Source organism: Silurus meridionalis, chromosome 16 (genome assembly GCF_014805685.1).
Source record: "Silurus meridionalis isolate SWU-2019-XX chromosome 16, ASM1480568v1, whole genome shotgun sequence".
In the NCBI taxonomy this organism is placed as follows: Eukaryota; Metazoa; Chordata; class Actinopteri; order Siluriformes; family Siluridae; genus Silurus; species Silurus meridionalis.
Window position 1 is genome coordinate 1,657,501 of NC_060899.1, and position 15,000 is coordinate 1,672,500.

At 44.9% G+C, this 15,000-nt stretch overlaps 2 protein-coding genes across 3 annotated transcripts in view; one reads left to right on the top strand and one right to left on the bottom strand.

Moving 5' to 3' along the window:
* Window positions 1-10,089, top strand: part of zhx3b (zinc fingers and homeoboxes 3b) — a 13,035-nt gene extending 2,946 nt beyond the window's left edge. Inside the window, exons 1-3 of one of the 2 annotated variants that reach the window (XM_046870116.1) lie at window positions 1,443-2,169; window positions 5,091-8,607; window positions 9,557-10,089. In XM_046870116.1, coding sequence (XP_046726072.1) covers window positions 5,259-8,607; window positions 9,557-9,570 — 3,363 coding nt within the window. In that variant the 5' untranslated portion in view covers window positions 1,443-2,169; window positions 5,091-5,258 and the 3' untranslated portion in view covers window positions 9,571-10,089. Of the gene's footprint in view, window positions 1-1,442; window positions 2,170-5,090; window positions 8,608-9,556 lie in introns of those variants that run through there. The other variant, XM_046870115.1, reaches the window with a different exon arrangement.
* Window positions 10,090-12,061: 1,972 nt separating this feature from the next.
* Window positions 12,062-15,000, bottom strand: part of plcg1 (phospholipase C, gamma 1) — a 47,068-nt gene continuing 44,129 nt past the window's right edge. Inside the window, exons 30-33 of the mRNA XM_046870114.1 lie at window positions 14,817-14,978; window positions 13,686-13,774; window positions 12,778-13,040; window positions 12,062-12,693 (exon numbers count right to left, since the gene is read on the bottom strand). Coding sequence (XP_046726070.1) covers window positions 12,651-12,693; window positions 12,778-13,040; window positions 13,686-13,774; window positions 14,817-14,978 — 557 coding nt within the window. The 3' untranslated portion in view covers window positions 12,062-12,650. The remainder of the gene's footprint in view (window positions 12,694-12,777; window positions 13,041-13,685; window positions 13,775-14,816; window positions 14,979-15,000) is intronic.

A 15,000-nucleotide genomic window follows, 5' to 3' on the forward strand; every position in this document is an offset into this window, starting at 1 on the left:
ACTCTACGCTCACAGAAGCGTGAGGAAAAAACAAGCCAGCGAGAAACGTGTGTGTGTGTGTGTGTGTGTGTGTGTGTGTGTGTGTGTGTGTGTGTGTGTGTGTGTGTGTGTGTGTGAGTGAGACGGAGAGAAACGGGAGAGGGAGATCTGGGGGGTTGAGGGTGTCCTGTTGCCATGGGGACAGTAACACACCAGTGGTGTAGTCGACCTGTCTCCCTGCAGACCGGGCCGAACTTGTCGAAGGAAAGAAGGAACGAAGCCGGGGGAGGGGATCGAGTCAGGCTTCTTCGTCTTCTTTTTTGCTTTTCTTTCGAAGGGGGGGTCCTCGCCAGACTCGACACAAGTTTGCACGTTTCGGACAACTTAAAACCGGTCTGTCCACCTGTACGGTGGATCCCTGATGAACGCTTTCTAAAATAGATTGGCTATCAGGGGTTACAGAGGGGGTAGGGTCACGTGAGCAGGGTCAGCTCGGCGCTCCGGGGATGTGTGAGACGTGACGGGGCCTATTCAGGGGACGAGGAGGAAGCAGACGGCGAAGAGAAAATCGTATGCGTTGATGCGTCTGCGAGAGGAGGGGCGGTCTCGCTACGTGATACGATACGATACCATACGATACGATATCAGATCCGTTAATGGTTTTCCAAAAAACGACACGTAAAAATGACACGGCGGTTGTGACGCAGGGTTTTGCTTGAACCTCGTTTTAAGTATTGGTGAAGGAAGCACGTGTGCGTTACATGTAAGTTTAATGTCCACTTTGTGATACACGTGTTCATGTCCGATGTTCGCACCTGCGAGGGCGTCTGCTAAACAAGTGGTGAGGTTCTTGGGTCCGGACCGAGGCGGAACATTCCAGAGGCTTCGCACCATGCCAGAGAAGAAGGAGGAGGTGGAGAAAGGGGGGGAGAAGAAGAAGGAGGGAGGGACGGAATGAATGACCGAGACAGAAGAGAGAGAACGACCGTGAGATTGTTTGACTGGGGGGTGGGTGGGCGTGGCGGGGTTTTCCCCCCCCAAAGGAGGAGGGGGGGCATCAGGGTTGAAAATTCCTCACAGAAACACCTCAGCGCTTCCTCTGCCCGGTGACAGTTAACATCCCCCGCCAACACACACACACACACACACACACACACACACACACACACACACTCCGGTTCACCCCAGCTAGAGCCGATCTGCCCAACCCCCCACTTCTCCTCGCTCCCTCATTCCTCCTCCTCCCTCAGGGCTCAAACCCACGTGATTGACGCTAGGCTCTGCCCACTCCGCAACCCCCTTTTGTGTCGGTCATGTGACCCTGCAGGCTTGGCGAGGCCGTGCCCCGTCACGCAGAACCGAGTGGCGACGAGGCCCAAAAATAGAGGGCATTTCCATCTCCCGGGTTCGGAAAAACGAAAAGAGAAAGAAAGACAGAAAAGGTCTCGTCTCATCCCGTCTCATCCGCTTCCATCGTAACGGATCGTGGCTCCCTTTCCGTCGTTCGTTTCCTAATCCGCCGGAGTTGTAACTCGTTCCGAAAGAGGATCAAAGAACTCGAGTAAGCTGAAGAACGGAAATACACCGGCGCCGGCTCGTTCTCCGGGACTCGAAATCTCTCTGCGTGGTCATGTGATCCGTTAGCCGGTTCTTGATCTGATTCCGGTCAAAAACGTCGCAGGATTTCTCGGGTGGTTATCGCGGACTCGCGTCGAAGGAGCATCGGCCGCCGTCTTCCCACGTCTAAAAGATTTCCTGGATCGAGAATGAATCACATAGACGACCGCTCGTACAGAAAGAACCGGAAAACTCTGATAACTCGCGTCTAACGAAAGGAATTCCGAAATTAACGTTTAAACACAACGTGACAAATTCTTACTGATTCCATCCTCAAAATCCATCCATGTAAAAAAAACTAGTACCGGCGAATCGACTCATTCCTGCCGTTTCTTTTTTTTTTTTTTTTGTCCGTTTGCTATCAGGAGCTGGTCATTTTTTCTCTGGAAAAAGTTACTTCACCATTTATAGAAAATTGTTCGCTATATAATAGTATCACGTATAAACGTTTTTCCCTCCGACCTCCATTCCAAATGGACCTACTTGTTTTTTTTTTACCTCATCTGGCGCTCATATCGTCACCGTGGAAACCACGAGCGTGTTCTTGTCCAGAATGCAGCAGCAACTCGAACCGTATGTTTGGCGCAAATTTAAAATTCCACAAACGTGTTTGTTCAATTTTTTTTCTCCGAATGCTGTTAAAAACAGAGCCTATTTATGTTTTTTTACCGTATCTTTTTAATTCTCACCCTGATTTAGATCAATAAATCTAAATTGTTATTAAATAGGGCCACATTTCTTTTTTTTTCCCTGCTTTTTTTGCAAACTTAATCTAATTTTTCTAAATTTGGCAACCTCTGAGCCAATGTTTAATTCTGTATATTAAGGTACTTCCTTTGGAGACAGGAAGTCAGAATGATTCATTTTTTTTATTTTTATTAAATCGGTCGCATTCTTTTGCAGCCTATAGCGTTTGAGATACGAGACGCTAACTGAGCCTATCGGTATTCAGGGAGCCTCTACTGTTGTGAAAGACACACCCCCAGAGGGCGGGGCTTATACGTTTATGAGCAGGTTTGATTGGATGGTTAGTCTCAAAGTGAACGTTTCCCCAGAATTTCCTGCAACTATAAAATGAACGATTTGGTGTTGTGGTTTAGTATCGTCTCAGTGAGCGTAACGTAACGTGACGTGAGGTAAAAATTTGATTTGCTCTTCTGGGGGGAAAATGGAACGGTTATAACATGGGCTGTTTTTTTTGCTCTTCTTTTTATTTCATGCAGCTGAACTCTAATCTGAAGCGATGTCTTCAGTCAGTTAAAACAATTCATGAGCGGATAATTAATTCACACCTCCGTCGGCATGAATAAATGTTAATAAAACAAGTCTCTGGTCTGTTCCTGACGTGTGAAATTAAAATCAGTTAAATCTATGCAAAGACGACTAACGTGCTTTTCTGATTTCAGGAAAAACGAGTGTTTTGCATTTCTGTACACACAGTTAGAGCAGGGAAAAAAAGCAACTTTGAATTCTGTGGCATGACATTTTGCCTTCACTTGACCTAGAAGACCCAAACCTGCTCCAGCATGACGATGCTCCTGTGCACATAGCAGCTCCATGAAGATCTGTTTTCCATGAGTTGGAAGCTATAGAAGATATTTCGAATGATTCTGAACCTCAGGCCTCATCAGCTCACCTACATCAGTGAACTTTACTAACACCCTTGTGGCTGAAGTTCTTCTCACAGCAGATCATCCGTCTCTTTCAAACCAACTACCTGCATGTCTTCCCTCACCACATCCATAAACCTCCTCCTTGGTCTTATTCCCCAGAAGCTTCCTCCCCAGAAGCTCCACTCTTCACCCAGAGCAGAACAGTAAATGGAGACTAAATGTGGAACAGGATGTTTAAAAAGAAACAATTTTATGCTCAAGTGTCCACAAACTTTTGTCCAAACCATAACAGTGCAAACAGAGGTAGACCATAAAGGACTAGGCTTGAGGTCTATAGCAGGAGATCTTTTACTCCAATCCATTGATCTTTATGGAGCTGGCTTTGTGCACAGAGGTATTGTCATGCTGGAACATCTAAAGATGTTCTGTACTATTGTGTGCCTCCAAGTTGGGAATCACATATGACTGTAAAGTCAGGGGTACCAATACTTTTGCGTGTATCTGAAGGCTAATCGAGATGAATGGACTTGGCCCAGATGAAGTTGGAGCATGTTTTTGTTTCAGTTGCTTTTTATTAGGTGGCTGACAGACACAATAACTGAAGCATTTGGACTTCGCTGGAATGTTCTTTCAGCTTATTTTTAAACTTGAATTAGTCAAGTAGGATCTCCTCAGACGTCGTGCTGGAGCGATTAGCGAGACGCAGTCCCTTTTTAGGTCTTCGTTTTTTGTATTGGGAAAGTGTTAACAATGAAAAGGCGGATGAGGAGGAGGAGAAGGAGAAGGAGGAGGAGGGACCTGGTCGGTTGCAGACCCTCTTAAAAACTCAACAAGAGGCCGTAAAAGGTTCTTTGAAACTGGCAGACGTAAAAGTAACCCTTGATTGCTTTCTGACCCTGAATAGCATGACACCGCGATCTCGCCGGTCTTTATATCTTCTCAGACGTGTCTCCATGACTGTCTTTACATCGTGCCCATTGTGAGGTGAACGTGTAATCCGATATTTTTTAACAGTAGTGTCATCAGGGTTATAGGAAGAAAGTCATTCTGTTGTGTCAAAGCTTTTATTTGGATTCGCATTGGAGCCACGACCAATTGTATCTTCGTTCTGCTGTAACCCAGGAAGTTCTTGCAGAAGGTCTGGATTTGGTAGCTACCCAGCAATGTTTATTTGCCCTGATTTTAGTATTAACAAGAAAACCAAGTATCAGATATGTTTTACATCAGGGGTCCCAAAACTGTACGCATTTGAAACGGTCCTTTTGAATAATACCAGAAACATATTTTGACAATCTCAAATATGTTTTACTCGTTTCATATCTGTATTTAATAATAAAAGTTGGCTTTCTAACTAAAGTTATTAATTGAGGTTGAGGCACCAGTAATTGATTGCTGGAACGTAAATCCATACCCTAGAGGCGAATCACTGGTGCTACATGCTGTTTGTTTTCACATGCGAGACTGCGCGCTGCACGGAGAGCGCTCTATTATATATCATTAATTATTTATATCATTTTATTCATATTTATTTCCTTTAGCACATGATTTAGTTCTTAATTTAACAAGTTATGAGTTATGTTAGTTTATAAAATGGATATTGGATAAAAAACAATCGGTTGATTAATCGGTTATCTGCAAGTATGATCCGAACTTGCTGTCAGTATCATTGAAATCCACTATCGCTGCTAGTCACTCCAGCCTTTAGCATTTTTTGCTACAAAATAATTTGTTACAATTATGTGGTCCTCATAGAGAAAAGTTTGGTGACCACAGGTTTAGATTTGATTGCGGGCCGGATCGATCTGTCAAAAATCACCAGAAGAAAATCTGAATTAATTAGAAACTTCTTTACTTATTTTTTATTTTTTTTTGTCTTTACAGGCCTGTTTGGTGATGCCTTAAATACAACTCCTACGTGCCCATAAAGGAGGAGTGTACTGCTGTGACCTGACAGTCATGTTCCACACTGGCCTGCTCTCCATGTCGAGTTCATAAATTGGACTCCTAGTCAGAAAGAGGTATTTTGGTGGAGCTACCATATCAAGAGCCATGGCCAGCAAGAGGAAGTCCACGATTCCTTGCATGATTCCAATAAAGACTATGCATCTACAGGATGACCTTGAGCAGGCTAGGCTTTCTCCCTCTGCCAAGGAAAGCGTTTTCTCCCACAAGCACGAGATAACTGAAAAAGTCTTGCACAGATTGTGTGAATCGCCAGGCCAGGAAGCAAACATTGCCCAAAAAGATAACGGCACTTACACCTGCAGGCCATGTAATTTTGAAACCCATGACCTGAACCTTTTCCTCGATCACGTCTACAGCGGTCACCCAGAGTTCCGCACCGACCCTTGTTTTCTCTGCGTGGATTGTGGGGTGAGTGCTGCAAAATTCGAAGGTCTTGCCTTGCACAACGCCCGAGTGCATCCCAGTACTGTCACCACTACACTACAGCTAAAGCGGAAGGATAGGAAGGTCATCGTGGAGCAGAGCATCATCGCTGGTCCTGGCGAAAGCACCAGCTTTAAGGACGCTGAGATATCGATCACAAAGACGCCCATTATGAAAATGCTCAAGGGGAAAACTGAGTCGAAGAGAATCGTTGTTTCTCATCCGACCGCAGACGAAACTGTGAAGCAATCCGAGACCAGCGATTCTCCTGCCATCTCGGTGACCCATGTTCCTACGATTGTACATAATGGTGCGGCAAGCAAAGGCACTCTGCCGTCCGCAATACAGATCGTCAACGGCTCTGGAGCTCTTCCGATGCTGAAGACGGCCATCACCCAAGTCGTTTCCGTTGTACAGAACCGAATCGTCAACCAGCAATCATCTTCAGCTCCTTTATCCAGCTCTTCGACTTCTTCCTCGTCGAGCTCCAAAAACCTACCAAAGGTCATGATTCCTTTGAGCAGTATTCCCACTTACAATGCCTCCATGGATAACAGCAGCTTCCTGAAAACGTCCTTCAGCAAGTTTCCATACCCAACCAAGGCAGAGCTATGCTATCTCACAGTAGTTACCAAGTACCCCGAAGAGCAGATCAAAATCTGGTTCACAGCTCAGAGGCTTAAACAAGGAATTAGCTGGTCACCAGAAGAGATCGAGGATGCACGTCGGAAGATGTTCAACACGATCATACAGACGGCACCCCCTGCTGGTCAGCAACGTCCAACTCCGCATAGCGCTTCTCAGCAAACCATTACTGTTCTACCGGCCTCCCTGGGTGCCTCCAACCTCCCTCACATTTTACAAGGCAGCCTGGTCGGCCAAGGAGGTGTGATTGTCACCCAACCCATGATCTCTAACGGGATACAGGTCAGCAGCGCCCCAGTTGCCCTGGCTGTAACGCCAAAACCGCAGGCTGCCACGAAGCCCATGATGCAAGCAAAGCCTGCTGCCGCCCTGGTGGCTGATAAGGGGCTTAACATGGTGGTGGGAAGTGTCGGGAGCAGCAATAGTGGAAACCTCACCATCAGTAGTACTAGCAGCACTGGAGGCGGTGGTATTAGCAGCAGCACCATGAGCAGTATTATTAGTTGTGTTAGCACAAATAGCAGTAGTGCGAGTAATCACACTAGCGTGATCAGCATGGCTAAAATGAAAAGCAACAGTAGTAGCAGTAAGATCAGCACATCTAGCACTAACAGCAGAAGCAGTACGCCTGTCGGCAGCAATAGCAAAGCGGTTAACGAGAACAAAAACAGCACTAACGTTAGGAACACCATAGCAAAAAGCGCTGATATCAAAGACAGCAGCGATACTAAAGGGAACACTAATGAAGGCAAAGGCAGTCGAAGCAATAGCCCTATTGTCACAGCCAGCTCCAGTCCAACTCCCACAAACACTAGTGACAGCATCCCAAGCAAGCCAGAATCTCCATCGCCAGCATCCGCAAACTCTCGTACTCTCGCCTCCGCGAGCTTCCTGGATCCCAGCTTTTATAAAGCGAAAAAATCCCAGGAACAGCTTTCTGCCTTAAAAGAGAGCTTCCTCATCAGCCAGTTCCCCAGTCAGGAGGAGGTGGACAGGCTCATAAGTCTGACTGGTCTGACGGTTCGGGAGGTACGCAAATGGTTCAGCGATCGACGCTACCACTTTCGCAATCACAAGGGCTCGAAGTCGAGCGCTGGTGGTCAAACTTCAATGGCCATTAGTTCTTCTGCCTCTAGTGCCTCCGGTGACAGTCTGGACAATGCTGCGGCAACGGAAAGACCTAGAACCCCTCAACAACTCCCCCTGAGTCCCTCACGGCAACAGCAGACGACTCCGCCGACGCCGACCAGACGCCAACCTCGACCCCCGTCCCCAGACTTCACAGCAATACGGTACAAAGAAAGGGAGCCCCATCAAGTCCGTGCCCTCGAGGCAAGCTTTGCCCAGGATTCCGATCCGCCCGAGGAAGAGGTGGACAGGTTACGGGCAGAAACCAAGATGACTCGACGCGAGATTCATGGCTGGTTTGCTGACCGGCGGAAGAGAGTGGCGGCTGAAAAGAAGAAGGAGGAGTTAGAGCGTGCCGAAAGGGAGGAAGTAGAAGAAGAGGAGGAGGCGGAGGAAGAACTTCCTGCAAAAGCAGTGGGTGAAAAGGATAAAATTGAGCCGGCAGAAGAAAAACAAGGTGATGAGGAATCGCTAGAAACAAACCAGCAGGTCAAGGAGGATATATCTGGAACTGCGCCGAAGGTTAACCCGATAAAGATCAATCTCAAAATGCTGAAAGTGACCGAAGCGAACGGAAAAGGGGAAATGGAAGGAAGTCCGCAACCTGAGACGACTAAAGTGCCTTCTCCTGTCTCTCAGACATCTACCCCCACACCACCACCACCCCCCCAAACACCAAACCGGGGAAAGAAGACACCAGAGCAGCTTCACCTCCTTAAACAAGCCTTCGCTCGAACCCACTGGCCGAGCAGCCCTCAGTACAACGAGTTGATCGCTAAAACCGGACTTCCACGTCCAGAGGTGGTGCGCTGGTTCGGAGACTGTCGCTACGTCCTAAAGAACGGTCAGCTCAAATGGCTAGAGAGCTACCAGTCGATGGTAGAAGAGGAGGACTTCAAGAAGGGCAACATCACTGTCCTTCAGGAACATTTAAACCTCTATGGAGATCTGGTGGAGAACCAGCTGGAGGAGCTCGCCCAGTCCGGTGGGTTAAGCGAGGAACTGGTCAGGAAATGGTTCGCAAAACAAATGAAAGCACACCCGCTGTCTGAGGACAAGAAATCTGAAGATGTGGAACCTTCAACCTGCACAACCCAAGGCAAAGCTGCTTTAAAATCTCTTCAGGAAGGAGACGTGAAAGGGGAACCCATGAAGCTGACCGTGACTGACCTTGGCAGTGATGAAACCACGAAGAAGACAACTGGAGAAGACGTATCCACCAGTGACGAGCAGCCAGGTGAGGAGAAGTTTCATATCCTTGTTAAAATAAATCCTTGTTCTGAGTAACTGATTCAATCCTGAAGGAACTTTTTATTTTTATTAAACAACAATTGGGCCTTTAATTATAGCGTGTTTATACAAATACATAATAAAATGATCATTAATAATATTATATCATATTCCGCTCTGATTGGTCGATATTTCAATCGCAGTTTTTGTTTTTGCAGGTACAATCATCATTTTTTTTTATATCAATTACTATAAAAAGTTTTATTTCCTCAATTTTGTATATATTAAATGTTTTTATATATAATCTACATATTCAGTTATATAGTTAATCTTTTAATATTTTACATATTTATTCAGATGGAAATTAGAAAGTCTGAATCTTTTTTTAATTAATTGTTCAGCCAAATAAAAAAAGATCAAATTATATTTTCACGTTTGAATAACATTTAATTTATAAAGTACCAAAAGTATTGGGACATCTGACTTTTTCATCCATATACGGGACGTCATTGGATCTAGGAGACCCAAACCTGTTCCAGCATCACGATGGTCCTGTGCACAAAGCCCAGCTCCATAAAGACCTGGAAGATCTCTTTGCTATAGAGCTCCAACCCTATTGAACTCCTTTGGGATGAATGTTTCACACTGACCAGGCCTCCTCACCTCACCTGCATCACCTCCTTAAATTGCTGGTAGCTGAATGAACCTACTCAAAACAGAATCTAGTGGAGCTTCTTCCCAGAAGAGTGGAGTTTATATTATAAAACATAGCAGTCTTTTGGCCCGGTGTATACAAACCTATGCATCGCAAGCGTTCCAATGCTCCTAGTGATGATGTCATACAAATGTCTGGCTCCGCCCCTAAAGTCACATCTGGAGTAAGAATGGAGATTATGTGCTAATGAATGTCTCGTCTGATGTACGTTTTATATACGTTTTTTTTTTTTCCTCCCCAGAGTGTGACGAGTGAAGCGGCGGCGTCTGGGACCACGAGCAAACGTGTGTGTGTGTGTGTGTTGGAGAGAGAGACAGAGTGAGACACAGCTCGTCTTGTAGGATGTCCACCACAGGAGGCCTTTAACTGGAGAATTCTGAAGAATCCAGCACTCGATGTCCTTCTGTTTTTTTTTTTTTCTGTCACTTTTTTTTTTTTTTTTTTAACCCAACGAAAAAAAAGTGTCACAGGACATTCTTTTATTAATATTACGCCCCGTTTTTTAGGGCAAAAGGAACATTTCAGCTCTGAGAAAAGACAGACAGAGGGTGAGGCTCTGAGACGTGTCCACGTGTCACGTGATGGACTGTATGGAATCATGTAGGTTTGAGGTACGCGTAAAAAATTCATACTGCACATTTTTTTTAATAAAGGGGAAAAAAAAACGACACGCCTAGAAGCCGTTTAACCGTATTCTGTAGTTGGAGCATCATATTGACTTTGTTGTACATGTTTTTCCTGACAGCAGAAATAATAAAAAAAAAAAAGAATAAAGTGTTTGGGCGTTATGAATAAATACTCTTTAGGATTGTTGTATAATTTTTACAGAAATTTGCAGAATAAATACCTAAAAAAAAAAAAAAAAAAAAGTACTGCGATGTGCAAGTTTTTTTTTTTTTTAAAACACCAAGCGTAAAAGTGGTGATTGTTGAATACTTTATTGAATTCTTTAATCAGGCTTGAATATGTTTCATATGAAAGGCAAAAGTAAAATGTGTCCCCGTCCCCTCCCCCGTCCTCCATGTAGCGTAGGCACATTACAGAAAAAAAAGCTCCGTAAAGAAGAGCATCGTAAACAAACAAAAGCATCTGAAATGAAGCGCACGTGTCCGTCTGGTCGTTCACGTATAAATATGTACACGCTCGCTCTCTCACGCAACGCAGACGTGGGAGAGAGAGAGAAACAGCGCAAGCTTTTATCAAAAACAAACGAAAACAAGTTCCTCCACACCTGTTTTTTTTCTTTCCTCAACACAAACTCATCTGTGAGGGGAAAAATGCTTGGACAGGAAGCGGACAGTTCTGGTTCCTGTTTCTGCTGGAATTCGGGATTGCGCAAGATCGAGATGAGGATCCGGGACTCGAAACACGGGGCAAAAAAACACTTCCTTTTTGTTTTCCGGATCGCGCAAACAAAAAAAGTAGATAGTATAATAATCATCGTTGTGGCCCCGCCCCCTGATAGTGTCCACACCCACTTTTTGATTCTTGGTTTTAGAGGTTACTGGATTCTGATTGGTCGGATTTTCTACAACAGCAGCTCTGACGTTTATTAATACATTCCGGTTTCTATAACAGGTCCTGCATGTGGCCATGAACAGCAAATAAACTGATTTAAAAAAAAAAACAAAACAAATCTAAATGTATTCCATCCATCCTGAGGGGAAAAACAGCTGTATGGGTTACTGCAGATGTTACTGCAGAACATGTTTGAATGGGTTTGAGGTCTAAACAAGGAACCTTAAGGATCTACAATGAAGTAAAATAAAAAAATGTGCAAATGAGTCAATGTTTTCATTTTACCTGCAATTTTATCAATAGATATTTGATAAAAGTTGTGACTGGGACTTTTATAGCGCCCTCTAGTGCTTGCATGATGGTATGAATAAATTGTTGATTTATTTGAAGGGAACTACCTTTTAAATTGGTTTGAGATGGAGGAAAAAAAAGGGGGCGGGGCTAATATCTGGGACCGAAACGTTTTACACGTAAAATCTAATGACGAATTGAAACCCAGAAAAAAAAATTTGCTGAAAATAAATCAATTATTTATAAAGGGATTCTTATTTTAAAAAATACAAATAAAAAAATTGCAAGTTTTAAAACAAAACCAGCAGAAGTTTTTGACAAGGAAATGCTGGCAGGGAGGGAGAGGACAGCGAGCTGAGATGATCCAAACTACAACAACAACAAAAAACGAGCGCAAAATAAAAAAATAAAAAAAAAGATGGCACTTTTTTTTTTTTTTTTTTGCATCTTGGTCCCTCTTTCTTGGCTTAAAAAAAGAATATGGTCCAACAGGCAATGACATTACATAAAAATAAACGATGATACAGCAATTAATCAAGAAGAAGAAAAAAAAAATTATATATCTATAGATAAAAAATAAAAAGTAAAGCGCCTCTGCCTGGTCCCTTTTTTTTTTTTCCTGAAGCCTGCCAGAATCTAAGAAAAACAGGCCGGGGCTTCTTCCTGAGCTCTCTGTTTTACGGCTGCCTGGATTTCCGCTCGACTGGGAGGACGAAAAAAAAGAGAAAAAAAAGCCATCATCACAACAATGTGCTGGGAGAAAAAAAAAACAAAAACAAACAAACAAACAAAAAAAACCACATGGAGGCTTCAGTCTTTGTCATTCGGAGGGTAGGGGGGGGTGGGGTGGGGTGTGGTTGGGGAGCCAAGCCCTTGTGTTAAACACTGACTTTAAAAATAAACGAAAAAAACTAAACAAAAACAAAGAATCACATTATGGAAGTTAAAAAATGTTGCGTTTAAATAAGAGAGACGGGGAGAAGAAGCTCTTTGAGAGCGGATCAGCTGCAGCTGTTCTCTGGTAACAGCAGAGCCGGAATAAATATCATATATTTATACATTTATAGATAGACCTATAGATTTCTATGCACCAGAGAAAGAGATGGAAATAGAGATGGAGAGATGAAAAAAAAGTAGTTTTAAACACAATCCCGTCCCAGATGTTCATGTTTCTTCAGTCTTTCGTGCTACTGAACATCCCACGATGAACGTGTGCATGTCTTTCAGACGGTGTCTCGTTACGCCGCATGTCCCCAGTGTGTGTCTCCAGATAGATAGAGAGAGAGATGGAGGGAGGGAGAGAGAGAGAGAGATGAAGAGAGAGCGAGAGAGAGATGGAGAGATTGGAGTTCTGCCTGAAATGTAGGCCAAAAGTGCTGGCGACAACGTTTCCATAGAAACAGGTTTCACAGCAGTCCATGACATCAGCACTCCAGCCGGACCCTGGGTGGCGTGTGTGTGTGTGTGTGTGTGTGTGTGTGTGTGTGTGGAGGAGGGGTGGGACAGGGGGGGGTTTGGTAGACAGGCTACACGCGATTGTCTCCGCCAACTCGGGCTCTTCGCATCAACCTGTAGGAAGAAGAATCAAAGTGATCACCATCCTGCTCATCCTCCTCACCATCATGACCATCATCCTCTTTCTCACTATCACACCTGGAGCGGTTCTGAGGGTCCATGTGATCCAGTAGAGCTTCCTGTGACACTCTGAAGTCGTCCAGCGGTGACTGGTATCGAGCCTCGAACGATCCCTCGCGTCCCCGATACCCCAGAGCCTGAGCCGGGGAGGAGGGCAGAGAGGACATGGAGGACATGGAGGACACGGAGGGCAGAGAGGACACGCTCTCACCTAATCGCTCCCTTCCTGTCGTCACACTCATCGCTCCGAGAAACGGACTCAACATCTCTCCGTTCTCATGCTGGGGGGGGGGGGATAAGAGACAATGATAAATAAAAATGAATAAAAGGGGGACAGAGAGAAAAATGAAGGAGAAATGAAATACAGGACATGAAAGAAAAGCAGGAAAAATATGACAGACTTCACTATCAGCCTGTCTCTATCTGTCCTTCTGTCTAGCTATCTTTATACACATCTGTATTTATCCATCTGTCCCTCTGCCATTCCATACTTCTGTCTGTCTCTCGCATTCCATACACGTCTGTCTCTCTCGCATTCCATATGCGTATGTCTGTCTCTCCCATTCCATACACGTCTGTCTGTCTGTCTGTCTCTCTCATTCCATGAATTCTCTAAATATCCAAGTTTCCTTTTGTATCCATCTCTTCATACTGTATGTCTGTCTCTCTACATACCCGTCTCTCTCTCTCTCTCTCTCCCCCATATTTTTTGTGCATCTATGTGAATCTGTCTCAATCATCCTCTGTATATTTTTCTTTCTCTGCATCATCCACCTCAGTCTCCACACACACACACACACACACACACACACACACACACAGCAAGACAGACATGTAGATGTACAACAAGAAACAGAGAGGTGGTGTCTTTTCAACATTGACCTGTTAAGGTGTGTGTGTGTGTGTGTGTGTGTGTGTGTACTCACTCTGCCTCTGCTGATATCCAGGTGGATGAGCAGCGATGCTAATTCCAGATCCTCATTATAGCTGTTCTTCAGTGGCACAGCCCTGTAGCCTACACACACACACACACACACACACACACACACACACACACACACACACACACACACACAGTAATGCTTAGTGATTCAATACAATCATGTAACTAAAAAAGTCCCATAACATTTTATCTGTACAATCTTCTCTCTGTTTTTACATCTGTCTGCCATTCTACGCATCTGTCTGTCTCCCTCTCTCTCTCCATTACTTACACAGCTGTCTGTCTCTCTCTCTCTCTCTCCGTTCCTTGCACATCTGTCTCACGCTCTCCACATTCCTTGCACATCTGTCTGTCTCACTCTCGCCACATTCCTTGCACATCTGTCTGTCTCACTCTCGCCACATTCCTTGCACATCTGTCTGTCTCACTCTCGCCACATTCCTTGCACATCTGTCTGTCTCACTCTCGCCACATTCCTTGCACATCTGTCTGTCTCACTCTCGCCACATTCCTTGCACATCTGTCTGTCTCACTCTCGCCACATTCCTTGCACATCTGTCTGTCTCACTCTCGCCACATTCCTTGCACATCTGTCTGTCTCACTCTCGCCACATTCCTTACACATCTGTCTGTCTCACTCTCTCCATTCCTCACACATCTGTCTGTCTCACTCGCCACATTCCTTGCACATCTGTCTGTCTCACTCTCCATTCCTCACACATCTGTCTGTCTCACTCTCTCCATTCCTTACACATCTGTCTGTCTCACTCTCTCTCCATTCCTTACACATCTGTCCATCTCACTCTCTCTCCATTCCTTACACATCTGTCCGTCTCACTCTCTCTACATTCCTTACACATCTGTCCGTCTCACTCTCTCTACATTCCGTACACATCTGTGTGTCTCACTCTCTCATTCCTTACACATCTGTCTCTCTACATTTCTGTCTGTCTGTCTGTCACTCCCATTTTCTACACATCTTTGTCTCTAAAGATTTATTTTATTCTGTAGTTGTCAGTCTCTGTAGCTGTGCAGCTGAATGTTGTACAGTGAGGTGATGGTGTTGGGTTGATGGTGTTTGGCTGTACAGTGTGGTAGTGTTGTGCGGTTGTACCTGTTTTGAGGCAGTTGATTGGGAAGGTGGCCTGAGCCAAGAAGTTCTGGTCGTTGAACATATCGATCTCGTAAACCACGAAGCGCACGAAGGTGAACGTTGGGTTACACACGGTGAAGCGGAGCGGTTTCCGGGGCCACGTGGGGTTCAGACCATTATCCGCTGTGTCAAGAGAGAACGTGTG